This window comes from Oryzias latipes, chromosome 4 (genome assembly GCF_053564925.1).
Source record: "Oryzias latipes strain Hd-rR chromosome 4, Olatipes_Hd-rR_3.1".
Classification (NCBI taxonomy): domain Eukaryota; kingdom Metazoa; phylum Chordata; class Actinopteri; order Beloniformes; family Adrianichthyidae; genus Oryzias; species Oryzias latipes.
The window spans coordinates 17,672,422-17,699,647 of NC_136240.1; the positions used below are offsets into that span (position 1 = coordinate 17,672,422).

The following is a 27,226-nucleotide window of genomic DNA, read 5'->3' on the forward strand; positions in this document are numbered from 1 at the left end:
TTTCTGTACTACCTGCACATGAGATAGTCATCGGATTGTCTATTTTGATGCAAAAACTGCTAAATGTAATCCTTTCAAATAAATTATTTGGTTTAAAAATTAAAAAAGGAACAAAACACAGATGTCTAAATGTTGTTTGAGTGAAAATTCAGAGTGATCAAATAAACAGTTTGAAACTCAGTTGTAGAACCATATTAAGCATCACAAAAACTTATTTTAAAGAAGTTTGGTGCTTCATCTGACCTCCTACGTCTAGAGAAATTGTTCCCGATGAGGAGCCCACAGCATTGACAGCTACACAGGTGTAATCTCCTGCATCACCTGGCTGGGTTTGCTTGATGGTGAGTGTTCCCCCCAATAGATCCACCTCCAGGACGGAGGAAGAATATAATTGAACACCACCTTGTAATAAACAAGTAAAACAAAAAGTTGGTAGGAAATACTCTTTCTATATTTGAGACAAAAACAGGCAAACACTTCCTATTGTATTAAAGTATATGAAGAATATATTTCTAAAGGACATTGGTGAGCCTGAGATAAAAAAACATTCCTCTATCCATCAACATTTCATTTTAATGTGGTATGAGACAAATAAAACCTATGGAACTTTAAGTTTCTCTGGGTTCTCAAAATTTTTCCTTAATAAAACATAGTTAAAAAACACACAAGATGGCTTTTTTTCAGGAATTGTTTGTTCATCTTTTCTATTATAAAATGTCAAAATAGTTTATATACTGTTGAGAATTTTCAAAGGTTTACTTCATATTCTAAGGTTGTACCTTTATACCACTTGATCTCAGGCAAAGGAACTCCAGATGCTGAACAGGCCATTAATGTGGTTTCTCCGATGCCAATGAGGATCTCGCTTAAAGCTACTGTTACCACAGGAGGCTCTAGATGAGAAAACGCATTAAAAATACACAAACGATGAGTAAAATCTAGACAAATGACAATTCTTTAGTTGTTTTTTTTTTGTCTCTGTAGCACTCACCAACATAAGTGAGAATGGAGCTAGCTGTGTCAGTACCAGCTTGATTGCTGGCCAAGCAGCGATACACTCCTCCATCCTTCCTCTCTGAGTTTCTTATAATCAGAGCGCCATCATTTGTCATCCTGTGTCTGAAAATTATGATTACCAGACATATTGAGGCTAAACCCCTAACATAAAATTAGTACTTATTTCTTTTACAATAACTGTATGTTAAATTGTGGAGCTAAATCAAAGAAAGTTATTTAGGCACGAAAAGGTGTAACCACCTGCTTGATGCCACAATAAACATGTCATTGTGGGTCCAGACCAGCCGGGGTGAAGGGTAGCCACTGGCTGAACACTGAATCCTCACATCATCTCCAACCATAAAGGTCTGATTCTGTGGTTCCACTGACACCCGTGGGACGTCTACACAAGAAGGGGAGCATCACAAAAAAAAAAAGATTTACCATGTCTGTTGTCTGCTACACCCCCAACAGCTCAGCAGTAAAGGTAGAAGAAAATTAATCAAAACAACAAAGAAAACAATGCTGAAGTTGTAAATTTAATTTTAGGGCTGCTGTGGGATTTCGGAAATACTAAGAAGGGATGTTACCACATTACCACATACTGCTGGAAAAAGGCCCTTTTCAAAACTCCAGGTGGAAGGCTGCCTAAATTTCTATTGTCTCCGCTGCAGGAAGAGTGATGACTGCTACAACCAGTAATGTTTCTCAGCATGTCCTTCACCTTTTTTATCGGTAAAACAGAAAGGAACTTTCAATCCAGAGGCACTGTTGACTCTAGAGAGTTTCCATTTGATTTATGATGTGCAAGGCTGTGATTTCTATATTCTGTTCCCACTGTTCAGGTCACCTCTGACCTCTCCAGCTGTTTGAAGAATCAATGTGGGATACTTTTCCAGGGACACACACATCCAAAAGTACAAGATTGTGAGTGGAATTTAATATCAAGCTTTTTTTTTTTTTTTTTTAAACAGAATTTGCTCTTCTTTCTTTGTCATCTATTAAAAGAATACAAGCAAGTCAACAGAGGAAATGTGTTTAATAATAAACACATTTGAATTGTCCTCCCGTCACTCCAGGCTTATAACTTTCAAGCAATATTTATTGATATCTCTAAATATCATAATTTTGACTCGTCACTTTATGCATATATAACTGATGATTGTATAGTTGTTGTGTATTATTCTTATTTGATTGCTTGAAATAAACCATTTCAAATCAAATCAAATCAAAATAATAACAATCCTCTACAGCCCAAAGCCTCAAGTTTAAAAGGTTGATGTAAAAATAATGTGCAGAGTAATGTTCAGGGACTTCAGCTTTAATTGTGTCACAGATTAAAAGATATACAGCACATTTGCCAGATACTTGCAACCAATAAACCATATAAAATACTTTCGATTTTTTAAAGGTTTGACTTTGTCAGATAACCACTGCATGGAATAAAATGTTCATGCTGCCTCCAGCAGAGCAGCGCACTCTACAAGCCAAAAACATGGTGCATAAAATGTGTTTTGTTTTGTTATCTTTTTGTATCACAATAAACTAAACCACGCAAGACAATCCTGGAACAAAAAGTGTTAGCATACTGACATTAATCAACCTTCTTTTTTCATATTGAAATTGCCATCAGTAATTAGTCTATACCATTCTATCTATATGTCCACCTAGCTGCTGATAAATAACAGCAAGTAATTGACTTTATTTTTACACCTAGATAAAAGAGAGTAAAAAAACCTGGAGCAAACCAAAAAGTAATTAGGGAATGTTCTGGAAAAAGCTGTCAAATTAAAGGAAAATCCAACAAAGATTCATAAAACACCTGAAAGAAAAAGGGCATTCTGGAAAAAGTTAAGTTACAAATTTAAGAAACTAACAAAACAAAACAAAAACAAAGTTTAAGTTGCAGGAATAAGTGCTCCTCTAAAATTGGTGGATTTGTCAAACAAAAAAACACAAAGATAAAGTTCTTTAAATCATTATTAATGCCTCAGTCTGAAATCCTAATATATTTTTGACTGAAACTCTTTGCTAAATTTGTGTTTTAGTAACCTTAGGTACCTATGCAGTTTCTCACATGATGTAATTTAGTCCAAAAACAATTCTGTTCCTATTACTATTACTTTTTACAAACTAGGTTTTGTTGATGTAGAGATCCCCACTTTATAGTGTTGCCTCATAATAATAATTTTAACACAATTTTGAAGTATTAAGATAAGTTATAGTTGGAAAGGGAGGAAAAGAGGAAGGGCTCATTTTAGGAGAGGCCTCTAAGTTTGAAAAAGCTGTATTTGGATTAGAGTCCTTCTCTTTGGAAATATGGCACAAAAGAAGTCATCTGAAAGGGACAGCGATACAAGTACGTGTGCTCATATCTGGACAAACACTTCTCACCTTCCACTGTCAGAAACATCCGCTCTGCTGTCGCCCCTCCTTCATTTGTAGCAATGCAGGAATACCAGCCTGAATCCTCTGGAGTAACAGGGAACACTTGCAGTGAGAGGTTCCCCAGCATGTTCATCCGTGGGTCCAAGCGTGCTTCACGACCTCCCCGAAGCCAGGTGAAGTTGAAGCTGACCGTGCTGACAACATGGCAGGTGAGGAGAACACGAGCCCCTGGGGAGGCAGTCATGTTACCCTCCACTGTGATGGCAGGAGGAGGCTCTGCAGAGACAAAGGATTTAACATAAGAAAAAACAATTAGTCTCTGATAAGACTAACAAGCTGAGAAAGTGAAAGATTAGAAAGAGCTTTCTGTAAGATCCTTGAATTTAGATGAATTTTAGATGAAGCTTGATATTAACAATGCTGATCAAAATATGTAAGAAAATTTAAATATGTAATAATTGGACTACAGATTGGAGTTTGGCATGTTTTGCAAAAATTTAAGTTTACACACATATTTTAAGAAATTGCCACTCTTGCTGGACTTCATCCTGAGATGGCGTAAATATATACTGTTGTCTTTTTGTCTTCTTTGAGCATTTCTTTTTTAATTCATTCTCATTTATTAAAAGACATTTTGTTATTTATTGCAATTTCCATTGACATTTTCAGGGGTGGACAGGGGTATCTCCTACAGAATTTTGATCCATAACAGCCTATGAATGCCAAAACTATGTGAGCTGTGTTGTATTTTACATTTTTCTTGTATACCAATTCTTAAGATATGATGTTCCATAGATTTAATTATTTTATAAACCATAAAGACTCAAATGTGTGTTTTTTTTAGAGTAAATATAGAAAACTATAATTTAAATTCAAAATTTTAAACAATTAAATGCTGTAAATGTGTTGTATATAGATATATATTTAAGTCACAAATAAAGCTGAAAAGGGAGTTAAAAGAAAACTTATTACCTTTAACAGTTTATTTTTTTAAACCATAATCGCTGCACATGCTACATTAGGTCAGAAATATCAAATATAGACCAACATTTTATGTAGTGGGAATTTAAAATACATTTTTCTATGTTTTTAATCTTTATTTTACCAATGATCAGCATTTTCATCAGCAACAGTAGAGAAATATAATGATTAATGTTTTCTTCAACTCCTTACATTTCTAGCCTGTCTTATAGACACAAAAACCCGGAAGACATTGATTATGTAAAGCTCAGCCTTATTCTTTCCTTCCTGTACTTGGTGCTCAAAATAAATCTGATCAGTTCTTTAATCTTCTAGCGGCTCTTTCATATCAATGAAACATTCTTTGTGTCAGATACTGCTGGTCTAGGACCCAATATGTAGGCTTGGTGGCAGAAACCAAAACCTGGCCAAATCCATGGAGAACCAAAAAGGTGACAATGCAGATGACCAGACAAGAACAAGCTGAGAACAAGACCTTTATATTGCTGAGTACAATTAACAGAAATAAAAACAGCTGTGGATAATTGCTATTATCAATCTTGAGTGGCTGTGACAGGTTGATGATACCAAAACATAAATATCACTGTCAAACTGTCACTGTCATCCTCACACTTCAGCTGTCTTTTGTTGCTTATAGTTGAAGATTTTTCATTGCTGGAATGAAATTTGAATTTAAAAAAGTAAAATTCGAAAAATTTTTGTTTACTTTTAAAAAAGGTATCCTGCTTTTTAGTAAAAAAGAATTTTTACAGAAACAGTCGTAAAACATTTTAATTATTTTCTGATAATGTAAATAAGAACACAAAAAAGTATCTGCAGTCTCCAGTGTTGTAAAACAACTTCTGATTTTTTTTAAAGTCTGTTTGTTTCTACATGTGTACATCTCTTTTTTCGTCATCTTGTCAGAAACGCAGTTTTCCTGGCTCAGTTTATTGACAATCATTTTACAGCTCTGCCCAACAGCAGAGCAGAACTACGTTGACTGCAACGTGAGAAGAAAAAGAGAAAAAACAGATATTAGGAAGAGGCTCTGCAAGGCTAATAAAGGAAGGATATCTGAGATTTCAACAGTTTCCTGGGATTATGAAGACACAAATCTGGCAGGTGAGTATACATGTACAAAACAAAGAAACCTGTCAAGATGTGGCTGAGATACATAGCACAGATAGATAAATAGAAGAGAGGAGTTAGAGTAATCATGTCTCTGGCTTGACTTCCTTCCAGTGTTATTCTGTTTCACACACTGTCTTTGACCTTTACTGCTTTTCTCCCTTGCTTCCTCCTCTCTGCATGACATTCATCCTACTGATGAATTTCATCAAGTAAAAACTTCTCTGGAGAGCAAAGACAGTTGGCAGTCAAACTGGGATGGAATTTCCCATCTCTCCCAATAGAAAATTGTTTGGGTTTGAAAATAAGTTAACCACACAAAAGGATGTGGACAAAGCGAAATTCAACAATTCCCAACAGGGAGACTAAAACTCTGATTTATGGTGCATTTCCTTTGATTGTGACTTTACTCAACATTTTGACAATGCAATACTCATATCTGTCTTCTCCTCACTATTTATGAGTTTTATGTGTGTGTTTGTTACATTGATTCTGCTTTGGAGCTCAGTCTCTGCATGGGTAAAAGGTATCAGCTAATGTGATGTTTTTGTTGATTTACACATATATCGTTCTAGGAAGCACAGATGTTGATGCTGCTGCATACAGTACAGACCAAACGTTTGGACACACCTTCTCATTCAAAAGAATTAAACTTTTGGTCTGTACTGTATGTTCACTTATGGGACTTGGCTTTTCCTTATGGGTGCTCCGTTAAGTGTTGTTTTTGATCCAGAGCACTGAGCATTGAACATCTCTGCGCTGCCAGCAGATCCATCACACACCAACCGTACGTGTCGACAGTCTAATGCTTGCCAGGCTGTGAGCATTTCTCTCCAGCGGTCCGGGCTCATTAAAGCCAGTGATACAGAACAGCTCTCCATAGCTTGTTAATTAAAATAAACTCCCGTCCTACAGTGAACTAACAATTGTCAGTGCTGCAGTCCGTTTAACGCGATGTAATAAAGATTAAGTCTGTCTGCTCTGTGGGCTTTCTTTGCATATAATCATTTCAGTAATCACCATAACATAATATTGAGTCTTACACTAGTTAATACTTGCAAAGATTTGAAATTTTGTTTTTATACTGTACACTCAAGATATTTTACCAGGTTTAAAGTCGTTTTGACTTATCTTTGCTCTACACCAGGGGAAGGCAACCTATGGCTCGCATGCCAACTGTGGCAGGCGGAGGGAAAGTCAGTGGAATGCAGGGTTGTGACAACAATACACACTTGATCTGTCTTCTGCTTTATTTTTCGGATTTGAAACAAAAAAAGTCAAATTTCTAGTGTTGGACTACCTCCTTTTGCAATGTACATACAGCAACAATGAATTTATTACTTTGCACAAGTGTATTAATGTTTCTCACTTTGAAATCCGCTTACCTGATACATCCAGAAAAGTCCGAGCTCGACCTGTTCCAGCTGTACTGATGGCAATGCATTCATAGTAGTCTTCGTCCTTCAGAGTCACCTGATCAATTTCCCATGATGCACTGTCAGATTCACTGAAATAGAAATAAGGAAGGTCTGAGTTTCTTTCTGGATGTTCTTAAAGTGTAACAAAAGACCTGTTTGGCAATTACTGTGTAGCTTTTGATGCAAACAGTGGCACAACAACTTTTTCCTGTTTGGATTCCCTGAGATGCATCTTAAAAACTTGTTGAATGAGCATGGATATATAATATTGGCTCAATTGTTATTTGTATTATCGACATTTTAATTTTTTCAAAAGCGAATATTGCGGCAAAACCTGCGCACCCCCGCTGGCATCGCACCGCCCCACTATTTGAGAAGCACTGCCTTAGATCCATAAACGTCTTTGTTTTCTGCATCTGGCTCAAAACTGTATGGCTGGATAGCTCCAATATTGCTCGCCATTTTTGTTGCATCTCTAATGTTAGGCTGGGGCTGTGAGGGGCACTTTTCCTACAACTGTGCTCACCTGAATAGTTGATCTTCTCCCAGCCGCTTTCCATCCCTGCTAAAGCGCAGAGTGAAGGGTATCAAACTCTCAACATGGCACACCACACTCCCTCTTTGGAGGTAATAGCCGATAGTTGTGGCTGGCATCAGCACTGTAGGTGCATCTATGCAACATATACAGATGAGAAGAAAGTAAGTCATACAAATTAGCACAAATTTTTTTATAGAAATAGATCAGAGCAAGCTTCACCAACTTGGAATGATGCTGGAAAAAGACACGCTGGAGACTCTCTGGAACAGAAAGCCGTTGCGATCGTATCCGGTTACCCGCAGGAAGAAAGCCTGGTTGGGTGGGACAAACTCAGTGATGTTCCAAAGGCTATAGGGCAAGCGCTCGGGGTAGTATCGGATCGGCAAGGTTTTGATCACTTCGCCAGTGACTGTGAGGAGTTCTAACCGGTCAGGCCGAGCAGGAGGAGAAAGTCCAGTGGTGTTCATGAGGACATGTGTGGGAATACCTGCAAAGGAGACATTACAAACTCTAAGTGTTTCTGTTTTTCCAAAAAGTGAACAAAACAAGTGAAACTAAATTTTAAAAAGAATGGGAATTACCTTGAACTGGCCTACTGGATGTCATTTTAAAATCCAGGGTGGGTTTTCGTGAAAATCCAGCTCTGAAATCAATGTTACTCAGGCCTGAGATTCGGACCGAGTGCCTTCCTTCACTAGAGGTCTGGATTCAAAGGAAAACAAACAGCATGTCCACTTTAGGATTATTTATCTGACAATGTAAAAAAAAAATCATTTAGATAAAATGAAAAAAACATTTTTAAATTGGAAGAATCGACTTTTGGTCCAATGTAGGACCTCTAACACCCCAAACTGATGTCGAATGGAGATAAGAGCAGTCAAACAGAGCAGTTGTTGCATTAAAAGCAGGCCCCAGTGGCTTTAATGACAGACACAACTTCAGGAATGCTGTGCTGCAGCCTTTTGTAATCCAACAGTCCCCTCGTGTACAGACAGGCCACAGTGAGCAAGTCGATGTTTGCTGTCAATAACCTCCAACCTGAGCTTATAAAACATTTAGAGATGACCCATTCACTCTGGCATTCACGGATGACTGTTCAACAAACACTATAATCAGAGTGGATGGCGGCTCATGTGGTCTTCATCGTGCATGGGTCTTTTGAAGCTTTGCTAAAATAGAGGCAAAGTAATTGCTCTGAAGTATATGTTGGTGAGAGACGGAAACTCCTCACCTAAGGTGAAACACCTTGATGCTTATGTCACAAGGCAGAAAGGGGGGCCTGCAATCCTGAGCTATCATTTACTGCACAATTGCATGAAATTAAAGAGACCGAATGGGTTCTCTGTGTTTTGCAATGATCAAATTGTACCTGAAAGAAACAAAGTAAATATGATCTTGCCCTGCTGTCATGTAAGATTTTAATAGTGGAAGATTTGTTACTGATTTTTGTAGACTTTCTTAACATCATTGACATTACTCAGCTTTCAGTTGTCACTGAGATGCTTAAGCATTGATACAGATTTGACCTCTTATCTTATAATGAGGATTTTTCTGTAATGGAAGCACCCAACAGCTGGGCCAAAAAAGGCTCCAGGACAAAAAGGAGCTGGCTAACATGAAGCATGATACACTGGTCAGATATCAAATCTGCTTTCAGATTCATCAAAGAATTTTCAGCTTCTTCTACATTAGTCAATTACTTGGGAACAGGTCTTGGGAAGGCCATGCTGTAAAAATAGAAAAGTATTTTTCATTACAGCGGACCTCTAACCAATTATCAATGCACAAGACAAACTAATCCACCTACATCCAAAACCACTGGTACATGTTGACTCAAAGGTGTGTAATAGTGATGGTTATTTTTTGTTTTCTTTCTCTATTTTATTGAGAAAATGTAGGAAAATTGTGGCTACTGTGACCTAACTGCAGTATTTGGAAAAGGGAAATTGACCTAAATGAGCTGGGAGACATGGCAAACAGGCAGAGTTGTAGATCTTAAGAAGTTAGATTAAGCCGCCCTGGTTTAAACTATCAAAAAAACATGTGCAAAAGAAAGAAAGAAGGGAAAAACATGCAGCAGTAGATAAAAGAAAGCCAAGAAAAACAGGTAGTTTCCTTCCTTCTGGAACAAGAAAATGTTTAACATTATTTTCCAAAACGTTTAATTCAGAGTATTTTATAACTGCAAGGCTTTATTTAATTTTACTCTTTTGTACTAAGTATACATATATAATTTTTATACTTTGTTAATTTTCTATGTAAAATAAATTCTTTGCACATAATAGAGCACAACAAAAGTCTCAATCAAACGACTTGCATACACAGCTGGAAAACTTTATTTAAAAGGATTAACTAGACAAGTCCGTGCCAACGACAACTGCAGTAGTTTTCAAACTATTAAAGTTTGGCCCTTAAGTTTGATAGCTTCCAAAAATAATCTAAATCTCACTGAGAACAGCTTATAAAATTGCTAAGTTTGATTGTTCTGATATATTTTCCTTCAAATTATTGTAAATCACCCAATTTTTAAGATATTATGAAACAGAAATCAGTGAAATTTTCCAACAACAGGATGCCAGGGAACCATAAGCAAATCATTCAGATAAAATTTTTTCCATGCATTTGGCTTGCTGAGAAAACAATTAAATGAGCAGTATGTTCAGAATTAACATTAGCACAAGTAGGACAGTTTCAAACCGCTAGCAATGGTGCCAAACAAAAATATAGCGGGTAGTAAACAAAACGTATGCTCATCTTTAAAGTAGTTTTACATAAAATACTCGTATCTCAAGTTTGTTTTTCTAAAAGAAAAAACATCTTAGTTGACAAAAAGGTTATTTCATCAATATACATGTCTTACGACCTGATGACACGTGCACCTGAATCTGTATGCATTTCTGCAGAAACAAAACTTAGAAATACTAATAAGGACAAAAAAAGAAATAAATGATCACATTTCAAAGTTATGTTCCCAGAGTATTTGTGCTAAGCCCCTAATTTTCTTATTTGTGGACTAAGGCTAACAAAATGTGTTGTTTACCTTGACAGACCACATTCCTGCCTGTGGCTCTTTAATGTTGACAACTTTGGCAGAGTTGGGGATGTGCAGCAGCTCAGTCAGACCGTCTTTCTGCCCCACAACCTTCCCTGGAAGGCAGATATGGAAGCAGAGATCATTTTTTACCCTTCCTGCAGCTTTGCCTTATTCAAGATCCCTTCCTAACCTCTAATGGTGTGCATATAAATGAGATATCCTAAGGTTGAAGTGTGTTTTAATGCAATGAAACAAAAAAGACGAACAAAACACATTTGCACAGATCTTGAATGATGCTTAAGCGATGCACTCAAACTTTTTAATTGGTCTCGGCTAGCCGCTGCTACCGGTGCCCGTGTTTCCAAATTACTCCCCTGACATTCTAATGTCATCATGTCTGTCAAGTTAATGAGCTGAATCCACCTGGAAAAATGGTTTGGCCTTTCAGGGCTCTGCAATAAAACTGTACAAACGAATTATGGTTAGAGTTTGCTGCATTGAAAGTACTGGATTTGAATTTGATTTATTGCAGTTATTTAAAAAATTAAAATCTAAAACAGTCTAAAAGTCTTGTATGGAGTCATTTATGTTTTGCTCATCAAATTACAAAAAAGTGACCTCAACAATAAATGAAAACAATTTACTGCTGGGGGAAGCATAGCCTACCCAGAGGATTTAATATCTCAATGTCAGGGGCTGGACCACTGAGAGCCACAGTAACTTCCTTCAGGCTTGGGTCAAAGGGCAACTGCCAAGTGTTGCTCACTTGACTGAAGTGATCAGTGGACAGCAGGTGGACCTTTGAGGACTGGACAGCTTCTTCTACCCATTTAAGAACCTGTAGCAACAGCAGAAAAATGTAAAAGTGCACAAGTTGACTTAAAACATTTGAAAACTCTGCCTGTAACCTGGTATTATTGCTTACCCTTTAACTAGAGCAAGACAAGGCATATTGTTTTTATTTCTGAAAATAAATCTTTATAATATTGTACACACTGTAACAACTGTCGCACTGTGAAGACTGTTTTTTTCTGTTTAAGGACTGCTGATGAAAATATGCTTTACCAAAGTATTGCATTTTTTATGGGGTCATGCATTTATCCTTGCGTGCATGAATTTATTTGCAGAGTGTTCATCAGTTTGCTTTGCTGATGATAAAAAAGATCATGGTCATGAGCCATGAAAGATAATAATTCTGTGCTGCAAGAAGCAAAGGCTTCAACAGTAAAGAGAAAAAGCACCCACATAAATCTTGATATCTTCCTTACATTTCCAGATGTCTGATCCTCAAAGAAATAGAAAAGCAAAAGATTTAAAGCAGGATTGTAGACGGATCTTAGTACTTGGGTCGATTAAAAAGAACCATTTTAAGCATTAATCAAAGAAATGTTAGCTGCACCTTAAATCTGGAGACCAGATGTAAAGATGGAACAGCAATAGACATAAGAACCATTCTACTGCTGTGCAGCTCACAGCTCAAAGGGGAAAACACAAATCACTAGGTTTCAACTTAGGTAGAAGAAGCAGTGCTGAGTGGCAGAGCTGCAACACAAACCCACAGTAAAAGCAGCAGCAGGGAGATGCAAACTTTCATAGTTGTTTTAACAATTTTAACATTTATTAATTGTGTCTGTTTATTTCATTGACTCATGCACTGTTTATTATTTAAATTTCCAGCATCTAGTGACTGAAGGATGCACTTTTTATGTATAATTTATGTATTGATTTGCTGTAAATTGTTATCATGGCAAATTGTTTTAATGTACAGACCAAAAAGCCCTTGTAGATTTCATTGTTCCAGTGTTGATGATAGTAAATCTATCTACTAACAAAAAATCAAAACAGTAAAAAAAAAAAACTGTTTAATGATCTGCTGAATGGATCTATTATTATATTATATTATAATTTTTATTACCCAATTTTTGCATCTGAATTATTTTCTGTCATTAAACCAGGAGGACACTTTCCCCATGCATGACCATTTGTGTCCCCAATTGGTGCACATACCCTATTAAAAGTTGGCAGTAACGTGTAAGTGATAATCAAGTGGTGGGAGATGCATCAGGTCAACACACCTTTGATTCAGGGGATTCAGTTAGAAAGCCAATGTGGGCAGCAGTTTCTTGTTTTCTTATGTTTGTTTATTTAAAACAGTCAATTGTCTTCATAATTTTAAAAAAATAAATAAATCTACCTCATTGACTTGTTTCTTATCCAGATGGAAGACTTGGCCAGAGCTTGTAGATGCAATTTCCTCGTACACTTTATAACCAATGTGGGTCCTGTCATCACAGTCTCCCGTCAAAACAAACACTACCTAAGCACATGCAAACACACAAAAACATGAGCTTCTTGATTTTGAGCTTATAGTTAGAGTTGACTGTGTGAAAGGATTTCCAGACCTGTGACTGTTTCTGCTGAATGAGCTGCAAAACTTCTTGTGTCAGCTTAAAGTCCTTAGAACGGGCGTCTGTGAAGACATAAATGAAGGATCCTGGCAAAGAGATCTCCAGAGCAATCTTAATGGCACCAATGCTCATCTCTGGGCAGTCACCGCCTCCCTAAAAGGGACAAAAACAATATATACTTCAAGTTCTAGCTCTCCATGTGATAGTGACCCAAGTTGTAAAAACTGACTTCATCTGCTGTAATTCCTAGTGGGTCTTTATCATAATCTGTTAGAGTGAGTAAGGATTGCTGAAAAATGTTGCTCCTTTGTTTGGATTTGTTTACATATGAGACTCTCAAGTAGATATCAAACCATCTGGTAGTGTTTCACATTAAAAACTAGCTTAATTTTTGATTGTATTTCTCAATCGAAGAACTGATCCAGAAAAAATAGATTACAAGGGTTTGCTTGTTTGGTCCACACAAACGTTTAGAAGAGCTTTTACGCCTGTTCAAACAATGTAGGAAATAAACTCTGGGTAAGAACAAACCCCAGTGTGACAGCGCTATTAATTTTCCTTAAGAAAAACTATGATGATGGTCAAAAACTATGATGATGGTAAAATACCATGCGAGAAACAAACACATTTAACCGGTATTTATTTTGAATTTAACACTGTCCATTGCTGGAGTAATAACACCCGAAGTAATTCTATTTCACTGCGCTATCTGAGGATTTCACAGTCAAAATACTTTTCATTTGTGTAAAAAAAAATTTTTTTTTAAACTGAAGTCCACTGAGTTGAAAATGACATTCATATCATTAAAAATAATGGCAACATCAAATGTAGAGTTTAGATGTTTGTACAAAATCTTTAGATGCAGTTTCTGCATTATAGGGCATAGACTTCATCGACTTGATCATGGGCAAGAATTAATAGTTAGCTAATAGTTTACACTCTCTCCCACTAGCTTACAGCCCCTCTGTGAGCAATATTAAAGCTATCCAGCTATAACCAGTACGTACTACTTGTCTGAAAGCAGACGCAGCAGAATGAAGCAGAGCAGGGAGCTTGTGGCTTGTTGTAACTGCATCTACATCGCACCTACAAGCCTTTTTTTAAACAGCATTTTTATTTCTGCTCCTGATTCACAATGATTTAAATAAAGAATTACTCAGAAATGCAAATTTAAGATTATTTTTCTTTATATATGTCCTTCATTATGGGAAGATTTCCGCAATAATATGTTTAAAACACCAAAATATTTAATCAGAATGGGTCTTTAACTAAAAGTATAATAGGTGAGTATTCAGACTCCAAGAGAGGCACCAGCACAATCACACAATTCTGTCCCTACTGGATGCCATTGGACACACATGAACTCTGTTTATCTGTCTGAGGGGTTCATTAGTTGGCAAGAATGCCTCACCCAAACAGTAACATCTGGAATGGAGTGATCCATGTTTTTAGGGTTTATGCTGTGGTGAAAGGTGAACAGACAGGATTTCTCCACTAACCTGAACCCCAACAACCCCCGTTTGGCCTAACATAAACCCAATGATTCACATACACTTCCCAAATGACAAAAATTACTTGCAGGCCTCTTTCTGCAGTTACATTTTTGTGAAAGTGCCCTTTTAACCAGGAAAGTTTTGCTGTTTAAACAGTTTTTGTTTTAATGTAAAAAGCAACAGCTTTAAAGTGTGCAAAAGCTCTTCACTATCAGATTTTCCTTAGACCCTCTGTCAGCATCCATTGAGGATGTGTTTTTTCAACAGCTGACAGAGCTCCCAGTCAGACGTCTGGTATGACCACAGCCTTTATCAAGGCCAGATGACCTGAGCATCCCAGCTATGGCTGCCGTTTCCTTCATCTGCTGGGTCTGATCCAAACACCCACCTGAACGTACAACTCTCTCAGCTCATATTGGAACTTTTTTGGGTCTGTTGTAATGGTGACGGGCCCAATTTCTGCAAAGAAAACATCACAGAAGAATGTGTGGGATTAATGAATAATTTCCTAAATGATGCTCTAAAGACAAATATTAGTTTAGGCAAACGTAAACGGATGTCCAGATTAAAATGACAAAGTGTGACTGGCGGAATGGGAAAACCTCAGGAAATAAGATAAACTTTAACAACAGAAAAAAAGAGGAAAGGAAATGTGAGAGAGATCTAAGTTAATAAGAGGAAGGACAAAGGAAGTCTAAAATGAAAGTGTTAAAATGTATGAAAATATATGTTGAATATTTCAATTCTGGCGTTTCTTTACAAAGATAGTAAAGTCCACTTACAGGAAGAAAAAACTGTAACATGAACTGTGTGTATTATTTCTAGCTGTCTCAATATTATCATTGGCTTATTCATTGGAATGTACCATGCAGCCATTGGTGGTACAACTGTGACCTTTGCAAATAAATAGAATAACCCCCAAATATCCAGTATATTAACAAGTAAATTTAATGGAAGACCACTCATGCAGCCAATGAAAAGCACACAGTATTGGAACTTCATATTCCAAAAATTCTTAAATGCTGCATACATCTAGTCTTTCAGTTGACTCCAATTTGTATTTATTTTCAAAAACATTAGAATTATTAGAGATCAATTCTGACATGAAGGGGTGAATTTATCTTTTTTTATACATAAGTGTAAACACATGTTGAAAAAGATGGCAGCTGTAAAGTTTGCATCTCAAAAGTGCACTTCAGTGATCCTTAAACCCGCCACTGTTTCAGTTACTGATTCTCAGCTGATTTTCTTCTGTGAGCTGCAGAGACCCTACTTGAGGCAGACTGGGTGACTTCAGCCACTGCAGCTGTGCTTTGGAATGACGCTGCTGTGGAGCTAAAAACAACACAAGTACGCAAACACCGAAAATGTTGAGTTCTGCACATGAAAGCAATTATAAAAAGGGTTCCCTTGTTGAAGAGAGAAATTACAAAAATCCCCATCTGTCCAAAAGGATTTGATTTAATCTGCTTTATAATAAACATCAACTCTTTAAAGTGGGAACAAGCACATTTTGCATTTTTTGAAAGATTTAAAACTTTAAATTAAGAAAATGCTTTAACAACTCATTCTTTACATATTTTTCTTGTAATAATACAGTTTTTTATTTTTACTTTAGAAGTCCAAAATCATTCTTACTTTCTATTTGGCATATTTCTTTGTCAAAGTGTGTCCCTTGGGCACTGTTAAGCTCAAGAATAATATACACAAAGAAGCAAAATAACATTTTTCACATGACCCAAATTTTGCTGTAGATCCCGGAGGTGGAGTAAAGCAACATTTGTGGTGAATCAACACTTTTACAAACTAGCATGGAAACATGCAGCTGCCCCAAACGGAACCTGGACTTTGATCCAAACTTTTTCGAGATGGAAAAGTTTACTTTTCTTCGGGGAGAAGTTCCCATAGCTGTAATAAAGATTCTTTAGAGGCTTTTGGCTGTGATCCTCCTCACTACAGGCACCTTCTCTTGCACCAGCAGCGTGGAAAACCAAAGCTAATGCTCAAGACCTCTAAACAGCATGAGATGATATAAATCTCTTCAAACTCTGATTGTGAAATGACCACAAACTTTGGCGTATTTTGACTTTTTTCTTCTTGAAATTTGATCAGAGATATTTTAAATCAAATGTGGTCTAGTAAAGTAAAAAGTTTACATTCTTTATATCTTTTCTACAAAGTCCATGATTCTCTATGCTGCCCCAAGACACACCTCATTAAAATACAATTGAAAATATAGACTTTACTTCAAAATAGGTTCTGTCAGAAGGCAAAAACAGATAACATATAAAAAGAATATATGCCATTTTAAAGAGTAATTGTGCATTATGTGAATACACTTGGTAAAAATTACAAGTCTCATGCTACTTGCAGCTACCTTATTTAAAAGAGAGGAGCTCATCCTGAAAAGTTCAAGTCTAAATCAGAATCCTGACTTTCCTTCTTGATCTGTACGTCAAATTAGATGTTAATCCTAGAAAACTGAAGACCACATCATGGTTTTATGTGGGCATTTTGAAGCATTTATCTGTAAATGCCTACTCTTAGGGTAGAAATCTACAAATCACATCCAACCTTAATCGCTCACAGAACATCTAGTGAGCTGGGCAGCTGTCCAATGGCAATCTTAGTTTCACTTGCTCTGACATTCAAGCTTGAAGTAATTTGTTGTGAGTCGTTCATGCATTTACTGAGCAGTGAGCTCAGCATCACCAATGGGAAGTTTGAAGGGCAAATGCTTGGGAAGGTGAAGCCCCCTTGGAGCCCTCTGATCAAACCAATTTACCAGCTGCTTCATTTTTCAAAAGACATTTTACATAATCCAGGGTTTAAAATAATGTTTCAAGCAGAATTTTACTGTAAAACGAAATATCTTTCCTAATAAACGTAGATAAAAAGGGAATTATTGAGTATTTTAACTGATTTTTATGAAATGTTTCACAATAGAATGAAAGCTCCTGCAGCACTGAACAGCAGTGTGACAACAACAATTTTCTGTCAGTTTGTTGAATCAGAATATCACAATGTTCAAAATCCCAAAATCAGACATTGTCCACAATTAAACATGCAACATATGCAAGTGCACAGAAAAACAAATATGTTTACGATGTAAAACTTTTACATTCAATGCAATTGCCAAAGTAAATGTTGGCATCAGAACTACTGTCTGGTAAACAAAATAAAAATATGACTTAGCAGTTTCTCAATCAATAACATGCTTTTATACTTTAATAAAAGGAAATTGATCTTAAGAAAAATCACACAAAGTATTTTTGTTCTTCGTATGATAAAAATTCTTATATTGCTAAGAAAAAGTTTTTCTTTTGATGAGGAATAAATGTCTCTATTCTTATATTTGTTTAATTTTTGACTAAACCAAATTATTACTTTGTCCATATTTTTCCTATAAAGGATAAAAAAGAACGTACAACACTTGTCCAATACGCTACTATTTTTAATCAACTTTTTTTCTTTACTTATCTGTAATCAAATTTTATTCCATATGGTATGTCTGGCCCAGTAGATGAAAAGATGAGGTTTTTTTTTTTTTTTTTTTTTATAAATACCACATTTGTTTAAAACAATCAACTCAAAAAAAACATTCTGGGAGAAAAACTGCTGTTGTCTTTAAATTGTCTAGTGAACATTTTTCTTCTTACCTAACAGCTTAAACAAGCTTTCTCTTGTCTTTTTTTGTTACTTGTCAGACTGCTTTCTGTTATTTTGTAGAGACCTCCCCATCCTTGGATGACTGTGGTTTTAGGCAACAGATCTGTCTGCAGTGCTGATTTCATACCAGCACAACCTGAGCTTGTTATGGAAACTTCTCACCACAGCTAACAGACAGACCACCAAGTTGTTGGCTGCTGGCTGCTGGCTGCGGCGTCACAGCTTCTCACTTCTTTCAATACTACTGGATCTGCTTTGGGCGTTGCAAATGATTAAAATACAGATTACTAGGCCTGCACAATATACCGCAAATTTATCGTTATCGCAATATCCAGCTCTGCAATATGCATATCGCAAAAGACGGCGAATATCGCAATAAATCGCAAACCCAAAATGTGTTAAAACAATCTTCTAGCAGCTTGAAGCATTTAACGAATCAAATAAATCCCTTTATGCTTTGACCAATCAGATGGACGCCTTCCCATTGTTGACCAATCAGATGGAGGCCTATTACGTTAACCCTGGTCCTGAAGAGCCTCAACCCTGCCTGTTTTCCAGCTCTCCTTAACCAGCTTGCTGTTGATTGGCTGACTCAAGTGATTTCACATCCTGATTGACTGAACACACCTGATTTTGGTTATCATTATCGAGCAGTCTAGGGAGAATTGGAAAACAGACAGGGTTGAGGCTCTTGAGGACCAGGGTTAGCCACCCTGACGTTTGTCCCCCATGTCGATGAGGGTCATTTGGAGTATAATTTTTAAACTGTTGCAATGAAATGGGAATGATGTTTTTATTTATTTTTCTATTTGTTTATTTACCGCAAATTTATCGTTATCGCAATATTGATCACTAATATCGCATATCGCAAGTTTTCCTCATATCGTGCAGCCCTACAGATTACTCTCACTCATGTGTTCCAATATTCTAAAATGGCAATCCCAACACATTTATTTTCATTATATGACATCTTTTTAGCAGACACTTCTTTACAGAGCAAATAGATATGATGTGAAACACTGGGATTTACCATCTAGCACTTCACATTTAGAACAGAGAAGTTTGGGATCAAACCCTTGTCTCCTGAAATGACACCTCATAACAGAGAGAGGGGACAGCACTAAATCATATCAGGTAATATGGAGAGCACGATCCAGGAGGAGATCAATTACCTCACCCCTTTTTTTCTCATCCATCTGACTGGTGCTGTGGTGCTGAATACAAAACATTAAGGGAGATGTGGCCAGAGTCCACATTTTTTAATTAAAACCTGTGTCCAAGTGATTAGCCTGTTCTTCAAAGGGGCCCTGCATTGACTTAAGTAATGCTCTAATAACTTTTTAACAACTTACCCAAGTCCAGTACTATGATCCAGCCAATTACAATGAAAAACCTCAACGAACAGGTTGTGGTGAGCATTACCACCCATACAAAGGACAATTGAAACCTCATGTTAACATTCAAAGAAAACAACACAGACCTGCTTTACTGCTTCGTATACACGTCAAAACTTCAACTAAGTAAACCAAAAATTTGGTCTAATTTAAAAAACAATAGTCAGCAGATTCCAAATAGACCTATAATATTGCTGTGGCACAAAAACTAGTAGAATTATGAGGGGGAAAAAGAGCATTTGAAAAGAATATGCGTGAGCAACAGGGGATCAAAACATCCCAAAATGTAAAAAAAAAACAACTTAGAAAACAGGTTGTCACCTGAACAATATATTACAAGCATTACAAGCATATTAAAAGCAGTTTACCTAAATTTTCCTGTCAAACTCCAAGACTTCGATGAAAGCAACAACATAACAGTTGTGTTTACCTTACAGGATTTCCTGTTCAAGAAACTACTCAACCCAAACAACTGATTGATGATTTTTTTTAACCCTTGTGCTATCTTAGATGACCCCACCCTTACAATGATGTGTTATTCCTACCATGACAAAGGTGGATAAAGGTGGAAAGATTTCATGTAATCCATGGACACCAGTGAAGATCACAAATCAGTTCAGCGCACTGTCTAGTGGGTCTAGATGAACTCCCAACGTTAGAGTGCCTAGGATAGTATAAGGGTTACGGTGAACACGTCAAAGGATTGCCTTTTTAGCTTTCCAGAGACACTCAAGAACACAGGGAAAACATATTTTTCTTATCTTCCTTTTCATTTGTATTATTCATAAAATGCTTGTATTTATGAAGCTAAATATATTTCTGTTCTGTCTCCTCTGGTTGCCCCCAGCAGGGGAGATCTTTAAGAATTACAGGCAAAACTGTCCAAATAACATTGTTGAGAGTTGAGTTTCTTAGGTTGTATGCGCATAAATAAAACAATAACCTTTTTTTATTACATTAAAATGTACAGAGTTCTTATACTTTTGCATCTATGAGATCAAAAGCAACTCTATTTACTTGTAGCTACAGTCTTCATCAAATTAACTGGCACTCTACAATCACAAAATTAAAAATGCTCTGGAATTTACATAGGAATGATTTTGAAGATTAGTATATTCTGGATTACAACTGTATAAATTATAAGGACTGTGATCTGTCGATGTTTATACAAAGTAAAAAGTTGGATGGGGGAAAAAAACTGTCTCTCTTTGAGAGATGCGGGTATCAACGTGCAGCTGAAAAGGGCAAATAATTCTGAATTAATGAACGAATTAAAGAATCATATACCGGTAATTGTACTATAAATTAAACTGTGTTTCCCACCCCTAAAGAAGAAGGGGCCTGTATGACTGGCAGGTTTTCCAAAGACTGAAATCACAACGTGAGCAAATTATGTTGACTTGAATTTGTTTGAGACATCCTCATTTGTGGGACTTTTTGCAGAGTAATCCAAGCCAGAGAATAGCAATTTTCAAGAGAAAAGGCAGCTATGTGCTATAATGTGACTTGTAATGGGACAACTTCTGTATGAAGACCATCTGTTTGAGTTTATAGCACTCTTGCTCTTTGCTTTTCTGGTTTAATGTTAGATTGATGTCATAGGACAGGAATTTAGTACAGCAATAAAAAAAAATTGCATGGAAAGTAATAAAAACATTAGTGGTAAATTATTTAAATTAAAATTTATTTTCTTATTATTTGCATTTGTGATTTGAGTGGCAGGTCTGTGTTTTATGATCATAAAATCTGTCCAATAAAGTCTGCTCTTTCTCTCCTCAGACATGAAACAAGAATTTCACGTTGAAGGAACTAAACACGAACAATGGAAGTCTAAGGAATTGATTAATCCACTTAAACAGAATGCATGTTGTGAAAGAATGCAAAATAATCCACGATAGCCTGGTCTCATGCTGATGTGGGTGTGAGGATTGAGATTTTAGTACAAATGAAGGTGGATAATGCCATGAAACCTGAGACTGAAAGTAGGGATTTATTTAATTTATATTGCATAATTTATATATTACGATTTTATAACGGTATAGGTTGGTGTAGGTTGATTCAATTAACAACTTGCCTCAGATATTGATCTGGTTGGATCGTGTAAATCGATTCATCAATTAAACTGATCAATCTTTGCACCTCTACCATCAAATGATACGTAACTATAAATATATATATATGAAGACTAGAACCTAGTCCCTACTTTTTATCAGGCATGTGCAGGCATGTGAAGAAAGAGAAGTCCAAGGAGCTAAATGTTTTAGTTGTCATCTGGGATTCATAGAAACTGTAGTTATCGTTGTAACTCTGGGTATCTTCAGTTTTACTTCTTTCTTTCTTTCTTTCTTTCTTGCACTGCATGCTGGGAGATTGGTAGCGGCGTCAGCATGGACGGTGTGGGTGAGTGAGTGAGTTTGAGAGTTTGACAGAAAGTTTGTGTGGTTTAGTGCTCCTTTGTTCGTTTTCTATTTTGAGTTATTTACTGTTTTTAACGACTTTCACTGGTGAGTTTGGGGGATCAGCGGTTCACCCGCCTCGCCGGGATGGCGTCTCAGACGCCGTCCTTGTCCCTGAGGCATGGGATCCGCGTCCAACCCGACCCACAGGTGTCTGTGGAGACAATTCTCCTTGCCGTGGGAGACTTAGTTGGTCACGCCAACATTACTTATGCTTCTCGGATGAACAAAGGAGTGATAGTTTTTCTGACGGAGGAGCGTTTGGTATCTGACTTGATCGCGTGTGGCGTCACTGTGGGCGGGGAGTTCCTGCAGGTGTCCCCGCTCGCGGTGCCGTCGACGCGTGTCATTGTTTCGGGGGTTCCCCCGTTCATTCCCAACGACGCTCTGGAAAAAGAGCTGCAGCGTTACGGAAAGTTTGCTAGCGGTTTCCGAACTGTAGGTTTGGGCTGCAGGAGTGAGAAGCTGAGACATGTTCAGTCCTTCCGCAGACAGGTTTTCATGTTTCTTAGCTCTTCTGCTCAGACTCTGGACGTGTCCTTCCGCGTGAAGCACGGGGATGGCAGTTATTTGGTCTATGCCAGCACGGGAAATATGAAGTGCTTTGAGTGCGGAAACGCTGGGCATAAGCGCGCCGCCTGCCCTCACAGGGCAGCTGAAGGGCGGCCTGATGAGGCCGCTCCGGCCGCTCAGGTGGAGCAGGGGCTTGCCGCTGCAGAATCTGTGGGTGTGAGGGACCCCGCCCTTCTAACTGGTACGGATCCTGGTGAAGGTTGCAGCTCTGAGGCTGTTCAGAGCAGCAATAGTGAGGTTAATGTTAGAGACAACACTGTTGCTCCTGCCTCAGAGCTTCAGGAGGAGTCTGAAGGTGGTGTGAGTGTCAGTGTTGAGAATGTTGGCGGTATTTCTGACCATTCTAGTGGTGATAAAATGGGCACAGGGGTGACTGGTGAAGGGGTTGAGTGTGCAGATGGACAGTCTGCTGTTACTGATGATTTTTCTGCTGTGATTCCTCCTCCTGTCACCACAGACATGGAGCTGGATTCAGACTCTGACTGTGTCTCTCTGGCAGAGTCCCAGATATCGTCCGATGACATTTATTCACTTGAGGAAATCAATCACTTCCTAGAAGATTCATTTGGTAGACCAGTTAAAGTGGCTGATTATTTTCCAGATTTGGAGAAGTTCATTCTGACGTCACTAACTTTGCAGAAACAGGTTGACTTTAATATACTTGATGAAAAGAAACGGTTTCGATTAAAGAAACATGTCACTACCATTCGTAAACAGTTGAAGGCTTTGAAGGGTAAAAGCTCCAGAAGGTTGAAAATGAAGAAAAAGGGTGAAACACTGACGTAGTTATGACTGTGTGTGTGTGGATGATTCTTTTCCTGTTATTTTCTTCACTTTTCCTTCTTCACTCTATGTTTACATTTAAGGCAGGCTCTTTAAACATTAATGGTGGGAGGGATGCGGAAAAGAGGGCGATTATTAAAGACATTTTTGAAGATAAAGCTCTGGATATTTTGTTTTTACAGGAGACACATAGTGATGTACTGACTGAAGCGGTATGGGCTCTGTGGTGGAGGGGTCAGTCTTTCTTTTCTCATGGTACAGTCTTCTCTGCTGGTGTGGCGGTTCTTTTTTCACCTCGGCTGAGTCTTAATATCTTATCCGTTAGTGAGGTGGCCGCGGGCAGGTTCCTCACTGTGAGGGTTGAACTGAACGGGTTTAAATTTTGTTTGATTAACTTTTATGCACCTGCAGAAGGTGCTCACAGAATCCCCTTTTTCCTCACTTTAGAGGATTTTTTGAAGAACTGTGATCCAGGGGACGTTATAGTAATGGGCGGTGACTGGAACTGCACGTTAGATTTTACTTTAGGTAGAACAGGTGCAGAACCTCATTTCCAGTCATCATCGGTTTTATCAAAGATTGTTTCTGACTCTTCTTTGGTTGACGTGTGGCGGCTTAATAATCCCCAAACCAGACAATACACGTGGGCCAGGAATGTGGGTGGAAAATTGAGCCTCGCTAGACTGGACAGATTTTATATCACAGACAGTTTTAGAAACAGGGTTTATGGATGTTCCATTTATCCAGTTGCTTTTAGTGATCATCATATGATAACACTAGAATTACACCTTGGATCTTCTACAAAAGGAAGTTCATACTGGCATTTCAATGTGAAGCTTCTACTGGATAGAGTTTTTTGTGAGAAATTTGAGTTTTTTTGGGAGCTTTGGAGATGTAGAAGATCTGATTTTGTTTCTGTTAGCCAGTGGTGGGAGGTGGGTAAAGCACAAATACGGGTTTTCTGTCAGCAGTATACGAGCCATTCCACAGTTGCAACTAAGAGAGCAATATCTGCTTTGGAAAAAGAAATTTCTGGGCTAGAAAACACTTGTTCAACTCATAGTGCTTCACAAGGTCAATTACTTAATAGCAGACGGGGTGAACTGAGTTCATTTCTCCGTGAAAGGGCTAAGGGAGCTTTAGTTCGAGCTCGGTTTATCACCATCAGAGACATGGATGCTCCCACGTCGTTCTTTTTCAACCTGGAGAAATCTGTTTCTAGGAAGAAACAGATGGTCTGTCTGCGCCTTCTTGATGGGACTGTTACTACGAGTCCGGCTGCCATGAGAACTCTTGCGGTGGATTTTTATAGCGGCTTATTCGGAAAAGAGGACTGCGACAGCGACTGTGTGGATCAGCTGATGGAGGGACTCCCACGACTGAGTGACGCAGACAGGGATCTTTTGGACTCTACAATCTCCATGGAGGAATTGACTGCTGCTGTGGGTCAGATGGCGCTCGGGAGGTCTCCTGGTTTGGATGGGCTGCCGGCGGATTTTTATAAACACTTCTGGAAGTGCCTGGGCCCGGATCTACTAGAGGTGTTCAAGGATTGCTCACAGACTGGATTGTTACCTTTCTCATGCCGTCATGCTGTTCTCTCTCTTCTTCCTAAGAAAGGAGACTTAACTCTCCTGAAAAACTGGAGACCGCTTGCCTTGCTCTGTACAGACTATAAGTTGCTCTCTAAGGTCCTGTCCAATAGACTTAAGAATGTTTTAGGTGTAATCATTCACAGAGATCAGTCCTATTGTGTGCCTGACCGATCTATTATGGACAATCTTTTTCTTGTACGTGATTTATTTGATGTTTGCAAACACTGTGACACCTCAGTTGGACTATTGTCCTTGGATCAGGAGAAGGCCTTCGATAGGGTTGATCATATTTATTTATTTTCTGCTTTGAGAGCTTTTGGTTTTGGAGAGTTTTTTACGTCTTTGTTGGCTCTTTTGTATAAGGAGGCTTTTTGTTTAGTCAAGATTGGTGGCGGACTGAGCAGACCTGTTATGGTTCAGAGAGGGATTAGACAGGGATGTCCACTTTCTGGACAACTGTACGCTATTGCCATTGAACCTTTTCTCCATAGGCTACGTACTCTGCTTACAGGATTGATGTTACCAGAAATGTCCCACAAACCGTCTCTTGTGGTGTCTGCATATGCAGATGACGTAACGGTTTTTGTTCGACATCAGGCAGATATTGATTCTCTGTGCAATGTTCTGGATCTTTTCCAAAGGGCTTCTTCGGCTAAGGTGAACTGGGGTAAGAGCACCGCTCTATTGTTGGGACGTTGGTCGGGCTCCACATTGCCTCTTTTGCCTGGGAATCTTGATTGGGGAACGGAGGGGATGAAGTTTTTAGGAGTTTATTTGGGCAGTGACGTTTTTCAGAAAAAGAATTGGGAGGGTGTCATGGAGAGAGTGTGTGCCAGACTGTCTAAATGGAAATACCTGCTGCTTCAGCTTTCCTTCAGGGGTAGAGTTCTTGTTGTCAATAACTTGGTTGCCTCGACACTTTGGCATAGTATGATGGTGTTGCCTCCTCCTGCAAGCCTCATCACTGCACTTCAAAAGACCGTGGTGGATTTCTTTTGGTCTGGTCATCATTGGCTAAGAGCTGCCATTCTCTACCTGCCGGTTGAGGAGGGCGGTCAGGGACTGATTGATATTTCGGCCCGTGTAGCCGCCTTTAGACTGCGGACAGCGCAGCGTCTGCTCCACGGTTTTGGACTGCCGTGGTTGGATACTGCATGTGTGCTGCTGAGGAAAGCTGGGGGTTATGGATTTGACAAACATTTGTTTCTGCCCCAGCTTCATACCTTGGACCTGACTGGACTTTCACCTTTCTACTGCTCTGTCCTACAAGCCTGGCGACTGTTGCTCTGCAAAAGGGAAATAGTTTCAACACCTGGAATATGGCTGTTCGAAGAACCCATTTTTGGAAACGACCTCCTCGACTCACAGATTCTGGTTTCTGCTACCATGAAGTCGAAGTTGAGAGATGCGGGCTGTGTGAAGCTTGGACATCTCCTAATGACTCCTGCTCCTGAGCTTTCTGCTTTTACCGGAATAAGATCTCTCAGAACATTGGAAAATCTCGTGAAGGAGATTTGTCTCTCCTTGCCTGTGTCCTATCAAACCTATGTGATGGATCCTATTGCATCTAGCCAGTGGGTGGATGGTGTGGATTTCATCTTTCCTCCTCTGCAGGTTTCTCCGGCCTGCGAGGGATGGCAGGAGGACGGAACTAAACTCCTGTCCTGGACTACTCCTCAAATAGGAACTTTTGAAACGATTGGGAAGAAGGCTTTATATCTTTTATGTGTTAAAGTTTTGAACTTGCGCTCCTTGATGGACGTCAGAGTGTCGAGGTGGGCTGAGTTGTTTGGCACGGGGTCTTCCCCGAGGGGCTGTTGGAGATCCCTGTACAAAGCTCCTGTTGAGAAACGGGTAGGTGACCTCCAGTGGAGGGTCGTACACGGGATCATAGCCACGAACAGATATCTGGTGCACCTTAATCCTGGCGCGGGGGATGGGTGTCCGTTCTGTTCTGTTGCAGAAACTGTGGAACATCTTTTTTTGCAGTGTCAACGTCTGACTGGACTTTTTTCTCTTCTTCGTTCTTTTTTTGAGGGGCTGGGAGAACAGTTTTCATCTGTGTGTTTCATTTATGGGCCAAAATATTTGGCCAGAAAGCGGAGAGTCCATGTTTTGTTAAATTTTCTTTCCGGTGAAGCCAAGTTGGCGGTATGGTTGACGAGGAAAAATCGGATACGGGGAGTTGGGTCTGACGATGTCCTGTTTCTTTTTAAAAGACTTTTGGTGGCAAGGTTGAACGTCGAATTTGGTTTTTATAGGCTCACACATGCACTTGATGTTTTTGAAAATATTTGGGCTGTACAAAATGTTTTGTGTTTCGTCAAGGATGACTCTTTAGTGGTAAATTTTTGAGTTTGTTTCTTTGTTTTTGTGTTTTTCTTTAATTT

The 27,226-nt window shown here is 38.5% G+C and overlaps 1 protein-coding gene across 3 annotated transcripts in view; it reads right to left on the reverse strand.

The window, feature by feature from the left end:
* Positions 1-27,226, reverse strand: part of hmcn1 (hemicentin 1) — an 88,387-nt gene that overhangs the window by 41,871 nt on the left and 19,290 nt on the right. For all 3 annotated transcript variants that reach the window (XR_013655537.1, XM_023954311.2, XM_023954310.2), the window contains exons 2-15: positions 14,755-14,825; positions 12,868-13,026; positions 12,660-12,782; positions 11,132-11,303; positions 10,472-10,578; positions 8,013-8,133; positions 7,655-7,918; positions 7,420-7,564; positions 6,861-6,982; positions 3,391-3,660; positions 1,258-1,399; positions 992-1,119; positions 780-893; positions 244-402 (exon numbers count right to left, since the gene is read on the reverse strand). Coding sequence is in view for 2 of the 3 variants with exons in the window: in XM_023954311.2 (XP_023810079.1) it covers positions 244-402; positions 780-893; positions 992-1,119; positions 1,258-1,399; positions 3,391-3,660; positions 6,861-6,982; positions 7,420-7,564; positions 7,655-7,918; positions 8,013-8,133; positions 10,472-10,578; positions 11,132-11,303; positions 12,660-12,782; positions 12,868-13,026; positions 14,755-14,825 (2,097 nt within the window). In the remaining variant the exon portion in view is untranslated. The remainder of the gene's footprint in view (positions 1-243; positions 403-779; positions 894-991; positions 1,120-1,257; positions 1,400-3,390; positions 3,661-6,860; positions 6,983-7,419; positions 7,565-7,654; positions 7,919-8,012; positions 8,134-10,471; positions 10,579-11,131; positions 11,304-12,659; positions 12,783-12,867; positions 13,027-14,754; positions 14,826-27,226) is intronic.